This window comes from Apium graveolens, chromosome 8 (assembly GCF_009905375.1).
Source record: "Apium graveolens cultivar Ventura chromosome 8, ASM990537v1, whole genome shotgun sequence".
NCBI lineage: Eukaryota > Viridiplantae > Streptophyta > Magnoliopsida > Apiales > Apiaceae > Apium > Apium graveolens.
In genome coordinates, this window is record NC_133654.1 from 31,512,345 (window position 1) to 31,520,910 (window position 8,566).

Genomic DNA, 8,566 nt, shown 5'->3' on the forward strand with positions numbered 1-8,566 from the left:
TAAATGGAAGGGATATAGCCTTTTATCACTAGTCTATCAACAAATCCTCCCTATATTGCAAATTTGCAAAGGTTAAGCTATACTGTTACTGTGCATCTTTGGAAGAGAGTGAGTAGTATCTTTCTCTATTGATTCCTGTTTTCAAACGTAAAATTGTCTCTCAAGAGTACTGATACTGAAATCAGTCGACCATTATATTAAGAATAAAGATAGGTGCATGTAGATGACAATGAAGTTTTGGTAGGTGAGTAATGGACTTTATTCTCTGATAAACTTTATCGAACTCTGCTTGCAGATATCAGACAAATGGAAGCATATATTTTGTGTTATATATAGTAGCTGAAGAAAGTTAGGAGTTCACTCACAAGCTACAAGGTTTAATAAACTTAGACACTTTTCATAGTATACATCTAGTTACCAGATGGAAGGAATTGTTAAGAAATCTTGTTGCATTTTCTTTCTAATGTCCTGTTTGTTATGTGCTAATGCAAAGATTACCATGAAGGAACATGAGCCATGCAAGCGACTTGTTCTATATTTCCACGAGGTCATGTTCAATGGCACAAACACTGAAAATGCAACAGCTGCAGTTGTCACAAATGCAACTGGCCACTTTGGCGATTTCAAATTCGGATTGCTGGTAATCTTTGATGATCCTATGACGAAAGATCAAAATCTTCTGTCTTCACCTGTGGCACGAGCTCAGGGCTTCTATTTTTACGACATGAAAAGCACATACAATGCTTGGTTTTCCTTCACATTGGTCTTCAATTCAACTGAACACGTTGGTACCATAAACATCATGGGTGCTGATATTATGGACGCAAAAACTAGGGATCTTTCTGTTGTTGGAGGGACTGGGGATTTCTTTATGACACGTGGAATCGCAACTTTTAGTACTGATACTTTTGAGGGTTTTTCATATTTTCGAATAAAGATGGACATAAAGTTGTATGAATGCTATTAAAGAGCTCTGTCTATAGAGCTTGGACAGTGAAGTTAACATGTTTACTTCACTAACTGCGCTTGTCTCAACAGGCATGTAATGGTTGAATTTCTAATGATGTAATAAGTAACCATTACCTTTTTGTGGACAGATTCACTAATCTCTATCAAGTACTATACAAATATATTAATGTTTAATTTTACATAAATCAGCTTAAAATGTAACAAGATACACTAGTCAAATTTTGCTATTTTTATGATTGCTTAGATACTGCTTTCTTCATACTTTGAATAATGTATATGTGAAATTATAGGTTTTACACATTGTACAAAAGTTCATACAAGGCAATCTTAGCTTAACAGGGGATTCCATTCAAAAGCACTCTTCCCCTGTAGGTAAAATTATTCATGGAAGAATTAGTATCCAATTGTTTCTCGGAGGAAAAAATTAAAACCTTCGTAGAGCATATAACGAGATGTACGTACATATGAACGAAAAGACTAAAAGTTTCGTAGAAAATGTAATGAGATTATTTAAATTCTCCTACTTTCTCGATTGTTTGTGTTCGAACTCGATCTTATTAACAACAACAACAAGAGATCTAAAGCAAGGGAGAGCAGGTATATGATATCCCAGGACAAGTGAAGATCTTAGCTTTGTTAGGGTAGATGTAATTGTAGTTGGTTACAAGCTAAAGCTAACACAACATACAAAAATCTGGTTAACCTAACATATCGACATAGCCAAAGATTTCAAGTCAATCAACAGGTTAATTGCTGTGCTACATACCCTAACAATAAAAAGGAGGCAAATTGAATAATGCACAGGAGACAAGGTAAAGTAATTCACCCTACCTATCCGGCTATCCCATTCTTTCATTGCTATAAACGTAATTAATTAATTATTAAGGTAAAGTAATAAATTTAGTATAATGCGAGCGACCGTGCGACGTGGGGACGAGTTTGTTTTGGTGGTTATGGCCAGCTAAAGCAAAACTAATTATTGTACTGTACAAATAGATGTTCAGACAATCTCACAGTCGAACACAAGGGTTTGGCTTACCTATACAATTATTTTTCCTATTTAATAACCTTAAGATATTAATTTTTTACTCACAAAATTTAATTTACGATAATGTGGAGTGTAGTGTAATGCAGGTTACCCATGTACAGTAGCAGTAAAACTTCTAAATTCTCATAGCAGCCGTCTCAAAGAATTTACTAGGGACTTCCATCAATTTTTATAGGCTGAATATTTCAATCCTTTCTTTTTTATTTATTTTTCTTGATTAATTTTTTTTCTTCAATAACTTCTCAATTTATTTAAACTTTGTTTAGTCTTTCCTTATCGATGAGAGTTTGGTTTTTATTTTAATTTTCCTCGTTGTTTATAATGTCCATGATTACAGATTTACGGGATTTTTATGTTATTGATTCACCGATAAGAGTTTTACGATGATTCATCTATGGTCGACTTCCCGAAACAATTGTACATCTCTTCAAAAAAAACCGTTTAGCTACCTATTCAAGAGTAATGATTCAATAGCGATATGATTATGCGTTTATTTCATTTCGATTTTATGTGTAAATGCCGTAAACCTTTTTATTATTTAATTATTTTCCTTTTTTGAAAAAAGAAAAAACAAATATAAAGAAAAAAATATATTTAAAATCACTTTATTTTCTTTTGAGAAATTATCAAAAGTACTAATCTTTCAAGTTTTTTTTTAAAATTTTACTATCTTCTAAAAATATTTGTAAATATGGTGCAACCAAAATTAATCCTAGCCGTGTCGAGTATTTTCAGTTGCATGAAGGTGTGGAAACTCGTCGAAATTGCATTTAGTGCATCTAGTTGCAGAAACCGTATTTTATTAAAAAAATTGAAATAATATTTTTACAAATAAAAGGTATTTTGTTTTTTTTAAATAACTATATTTTCACAGACCTATTTTTCAAAAATGCCCCTTCTTTTTCAGTTGGATTTATACACTTTTATGTCGACTGCATCAAATGATTATCTCAGTCTTCAATTTTAAGTTAACCCAATATGACAAGTCTGGCAGAGAGAGCTTTTGCCTTTGCACTCTCTCTGTGCCTCACTATTTTCAGCATTCGTCAATTAATTAATGATTATCTTGCCTTCAAAGTCAAGCCATTGGTCCAATTTTTCCTACTTTTTTATTTGTCCAAATTAGATTAACATAATTGAAAATCCTATACAGAATCCTTATATAAAGAGAAGGTATGATCATATCATTTTTATACTCTCTCAAACAAGCCTCTTAGCCATGAGAACTCAAGCACTTCTTCTTTCCCTTTTCTTCTTCCTCTTCCTCATCGGATTTTCCGCAGCGCATAGTCGAAAAATCCGATCCCACAAACCCTGTAAAAGATTGATCTTTTATTTCCACGACATTATTTACAATGGTCATAATGCTAAAAACGCAACTGCAACAATTGTAGGTGCACCTGCAGGAGGAAACATGACAATCTTAGCCGGACAGAACCATTTCGGCAACGTTGTCGTTTTCGATGACCCTGTAACACTAGACAATAATCTGCATTCTCCACCAGTTGGTCGAGCACAAGGATTTTACATGTATGATAAAAAAGAAATATTCACAGCATGGCTAGGCTTTTCGATGGTGTTCAATTCGACGCAACACAAAGGAAGTATTAATTTTGCAGGAGCTGATCCGTTGATGAACAAGACTAGAGACATATCGGTGATTGGCGGAACTGGAGATTTTTTTATGACACGAGGAATAGCTACATTGATGACTGATGCATATGAAGGTGAAGTCTATTTCAGGCTCAAGGCTGATATTAAGTTGTATGAATGTTGGTCACTTTGATGTCCTTTTTTTTGATGATATCTACTTTTTCTTTTCTATTTCGATTGTATTTGATGTGGACAAATTCCACCATATGAAAGCTTGTTCCTTTAATAGTACAACTGCTCCGTTTATATACATGATCTGTATGATGTTTATTATACAGCCGAATGCAGAGTGCCCTGTCTACATTACGTTTTTTTCTAAAGATATCTCAACTATGAAAGACGGGCGTACCGATTCGGTTCGGTTTTTATCCAAAATCGTTAACAAACCGTTAATTCAGTTTCTATCTCATGATTGAAACTGAACCGTGAAAAGGGTTTTTTTGTGTTCGGTTAATTGTATGTCGGTTTCAAATATTTTTTTTTCAGTTTTTAATTTTAAAAATCAAAATTTTATATAATTATAAGAAAGATTTACCGTCATTTTACCATTATATAGAGTCCATTAATTTTTTAATCTAAAAATTAAGAAAATAATTGATAACATAAACAGAACAACAACAAAAACGGTTAACGGTGATGTATATATGTCCAATAAAGATATAAGAGTCAAGATAGCAAGGGGTACTGGTTTATTTCCACCACGAAGATGATGTATTGTAAATAATTTATTATATATATTTAGTAGTATATCATACATAAAAAAATTTAATAAATTAATAAATATTATAAGTGGTTTGGTTTTGAGTTCGGTTTTTCGGGTGAAACCGAAACCGTAACCCGATCATTATATCGGTTCGGTTAAGAATTTTTTTCAATTTTTATCAGTTTCGATATTTTTCAGTATGATTTCTCAATTTTTCGGTTCAGTTTCAGTTTTCCGGTTTTAGTTTTCTCACCCCTGATGAAAGATATCTAAATTGAATAGTATATTTAAAAATATATATTTTTTTAAATATTATTGGGAAAAAAATACATGCTAGGGATTTAGAGCAAGAGATGCCTTAAATCATGCCATAAATCAAAATATAAGGTAATTGATCAAAACACTAGCTCCAAGACCAAGATTGTCCTAAACATGCCTTAAAATGTTATGATATTCATCAAATGCCTTATTTTTGGGGCACCCATAGATATGTCATGTGATTTGAGCTAGCACACGCGAGCTGGGCTCGAGATGTGTGAGCTGGGCTCGTGATGTGCGGGCTGGGCTCATGATGTATGAGCTGGGCTCGTGATGTGCGGGCTGGGCTCAGGTGCTTACAAATTGGGTTGGGTTCAGATGCCTACACGCGGGCTGGGCTCAGGTGCCTACACGCGGGCTTGGCCCATGAGCCCACATCTTATTAAAACAGAGGTAATATTGTATTTATTAATTGAAAAGGAAGGCGGTGCGGGCCGAGGTGACCAAACTGGCCCGCATCAAAGGACTTTGTGTGCAATATGGACAGTGACTCATAGATGATTGAGTTGCTCGTAGATTTCGGGGCCGACACGGCTTATTCCTACAATTACGGGAAGAAATGCGGAGATGCCGCGAGATTGTAGGAAGCGTGTGAAGCCGGTCGAGATTTACGTGACTAATTGTCTGAAGGCCTGACTTTATCATGGGCTTGGGCTGCACGGGTTGGAGAACCCTAACCCTAGCCTACGTGACTTGTTCCCCAAGAACTTCGTGAGGTTTGATCCATATAAATAGGGTACGTAGGCACTTGTATGAGACATGAGTCGACACTTGATAGAGAATAACAAACCCTATTTTTTCTGAAGGAGTCAACATACAAGCTCAACCACCACCACAAAATAACCTTCCTCCGCCTTCAAACACCGTCCTTAATCCTTGTCCACCCATTAACCTCCAAAACACCGTTATACGAAATTCTCCCTATAACAATTGGCGCTAGAAGGAGGGGGGCTTTTCATCTTAGGGAGAAGAGATGACCAAAGAAGGCAAACAAGCGGCGACATCAGGAAGCGGGGGCAAGAAGAAGGGCCAGAACGAGTTGAGCACACGCCCCCAGAGAATCAGGCGCCACCTCCACCAATCGCAACCGTTGACGGGCAGGCGGTCATGACATACCTCGAAGGACTAGCCGATCAGATGAACGAGATTAACGCCCAGATGTCAAGGGTAGAGAGAAGCTCGGGCCGGAACGCCAAGTATAAGGCACGCCGCCTCAAGGTCTCTCAGCGTAGTTGGAAGGGCAAAGGTCCTCAAAAGAGGCTGATCCACGATTTTTACGACGCGGCAATTGAGACCAATCAAAAGAAAGAGGTATCGCATGAAAAGGAAGACATACCCCAAGGTCATGATGAGCGAGGCAGCCAGATCTCTAAGAGATCGGGGCAGAAGCCAACTTCGTCTGAGGCAAGGTCGACTAGCGTGCTAGACCGTGTGGGTAAGAAGCTAAGTGAGCATGACCTCAGGTTTAAGTTAGAGAATTGCAAGAAAGAGAGAGAAGAAAAAGAGCCTGTGGATCAGAGAGGCTCAAAAAGAGAGCGTGCAGCGACCCCTCCAGAAAGACGTCAGCGCACCTCGCCCAGGAGGGAGGAGCGACGTAGACGTAGAGACAATTGTGAAGAGGAGTCACAAGTGCGAGCTGGAGGAGGGGGATGCCGCGAGCGACCTCAAGGCTCACACCATTCGAGTAACGCGGGTGGTGACAGAGAAGGAGAAGTTGTTAGAGTAAGAGACCTGAGGAGGATCTTAGATGAGATGGAGCGAGAGAAGAGGGGGCCCCCAAACTCAACTGCTCTGTCTCCATTCACGGCTGTTATCCGATCATCCCCCTACCTCGGGTATTTAGGCATAACCCCGATCTTCTATTCAACGGAGAAGCCGACCCGGCGGAATACCTTATACATTTTAACACGGAGATGGAAGTCTATCAGGTGCCGGAGATGACCCGCTGCAGACTCTTCGCGGCATCACTCAAAGGTAGTGCCCAACAATGGTTCTCCAAGTTGGGACCTGCTAGCATAATGACATGGCGGCAATTGGAGGACCTGTTCGTCAGACAATTTCAGTCCACCCTCCACTACTCACCTCTTGTGGCTACGTTAGCCAACATCAAGCAATGGGAGGGGGAGCCCCTGGCAGAATACTTTCGTCGGTTCAACGCCGAAGTTCCCAAGGTGAGGGGGCCAGTGAGGAGACCATCAAAAATTTCTTGATTGCGGGGTTGAAAGAAGGGTCAAAATTTTGGAAAAGTCTTCAGGCTAGCGAGCCGAGAACCTTGGCAGAGTTCTATGAGCAAGCCGAACCCTTCTAGAGGGTAGAGAAGTCAATGAGAGAGCTGAAGATCAGCGAGAACTATCGAGATAAGAGAGACCGGTCCACGAGCCCTGATGAGAGGAGAAAGATGTATCGGCATAGCTCAAGCCCCAAAAAGTCTGCCCGGGGTAAAGAGACAAACAAAGATTCGGGGAGGCCTTATACAAGCAAATGGCAGACACACACCCCTCTGGTAGCCTCTATCGACCACATATATGCTACCTATGCTGGGAAGGGGATATTCAGGAAGGTAGCCCCTCTCACAGACTATAACAAGAGGGATAATTCGAAGTATTGCGCATACCATGAGGACACGGGGCACGATACAACTGATTGCAGACAATTGAAGGATGAAATCGAGACGTTGATAAGGCAAGGGAAGCTTACAGAGTGGGTTGTCAAGGAGGTTCGAAGGCACAGAACTGATTATCATACCGTCCCTCCTCCACCCTCAGAAGAAAAAGAGAGGGTACCTCGGGCTGGTAGCATTCACATCATTCTAGGTGGGTGTCACATTGATGGAGACAGCCGGAAGGCAATGGATACGCCCGGGAAGCAAAGGATAAGCCCCTCACCAACATCAACCATCTGAGTCAAAGGCCACCGGAGCTCTTTGAAAGAGAGGCTGATGACATCGTATTTAGGGAGAACGATGCCAAATGGGTGCATTACCCTTATACGGATGTCGTGGTCATAAAAATGAAGATTGGGACGGTGAATGTTCACCGAGCAATGGTGGATACCAGGAGCTCGGCTGGTGTTTTGACTTATGATGCCTACAAGAAGCTAGGATTGTTGGATAGAGAATTAACCTCGACAGGTGGATACCTATACGGGTTAACGGGAAACTCGATCGGAGTGAAAGGGACAATTCGGCTTCAAATGACCATAGGAGAAGAGCCCTATGTGGCCACCCAGATCGCTATGTTTACGGTTGTAGATCAGCCTTGTGCCTATAATGTTATAGTGGGCAGACCACTCATGAGGGCAATGAGGATGGTGACCTCGATCCATCACATGACGGTAAAATTCCCAACCTCCACGGGGGTAGGCTTCTTGAAGAGCTGTCAATATGAATCGAGGGTCTGCTACAACCAGGCACTCAGGGTGACCGAGTCGGAAAATGCGTCAAAGGAGATGGACGAACCGGGTGAAGGCGATGTCCTCATGGAAGAGGAAGAGGGCAGAAAGAGAGTACGTCCTGAGGGAAGATCTAGCCCGATTCCTGAGAGAAAATTTGGATATCTTTGCATGGTCACACTCTGATATGATAGGGATTGACCCGATCATGTGCCACCGGCTCAACTTGGACCCGAAAAAGAAGGGGGTCAGACAGAAGAGGCGGCTGATTAGTGGAGAAAGGGCAGATGCCCTCAGAGAAGAGGTGGATAGACTGATGGAGGCAAGGCTTGTAAGGGAAGCCTTCTACCCCATGTGGCTGGCCAACCCAGTACTTGTCAAGAAACCAAATGGCAAATGGAGGACATGTGTGGACTTCACCGACCTAAACAAAGCTTGTCTGAAGGATAGTTTTCCTCTACCCCGAATCGACCAGCTAGTTGATT

The 8,566-nt window shown here is 40.4% G+C and overlaps 3 protein-coding genes across 3 annotated transcripts; all 3 read left to right on the forward strand.

Annotated features, from left to right (window-relative positions):
* Positions 1-421: 421 nt before the first annotated feature.
* On the forward strand, positions 422-967 carry LOC141679456 (dirigent protein 5-like). The gene has a single exon (XM_074485956.1). The coding sequence runs from the start codon at positions 422-424 to the stop codon at positions 965-967; it is 546 nt and encodes a 181-aa protein (XP_074342057.1).
* A 2,229-nt stretch (positions 968-3,196) lies between these two features.
* LOC141676690 (dirigent protein-like) lies at positions 3,197-3,920 on the forward strand. The gene has a single exon (XM_074482393.1). It carries the CDS (start codon positions 3,237-3,239, stop codon positions 3,801-3,803), a length of 567 nt encoding a protein of 188 aa, XP_074338494.1. The 5' UTR covers positions 3,197-3,236; the 3' UTR covers positions 3,804-3,920.
* Positions 3,921-7,014: 3,094 nt separating this feature from the next.
* LOC141679458 (uncharacterized) lies at positions 7,015-8,267 on the forward strand. The gene is made up of 2 exons (XM_074485957.1): positions 7,015-7,470; positions 7,530-8,267. Exons 1-2 carry the CDS (start codon positions 7,015-7,017, stop codon positions 8,265-8,267), a joined length of 1,194 nt encoding a protein of 397 aa, XP_074342058.1.
* The last annotated feature ends 299 nt before the right edge of the window (positions 8,268-8,566 follow it).

Coding starts and splice junctions, on each gene's coding strand:
- LOC141679458 (XM_074485957.1), top strand. CDS start 7,015: ATGAGAGAGCTGAAGATCAGCGAGAACTATCGAGATAAGAGAGACCGG. Junction 7,471..7,529: donor CCTCAGAAGAAAAAGAGAGG/GTACCTCGGGCT, acceptor TGATGGAGACAG/CCGGAAGGCAATGGATACGC.
- LOC141679456 (XM_074485956.1), top strand. CDS start 422: ATGGAAGGAATTGTTAAGAAATCTTGTTGCATTTTCTTTCTAATGTCC.
- LOC141676690 (XM_074482393.1), top strand. CDS start 3,237: ATGAGAACTCAAGCACTTCTTCTTTCCCTTTTCTTCTTCCTCTTCCTC.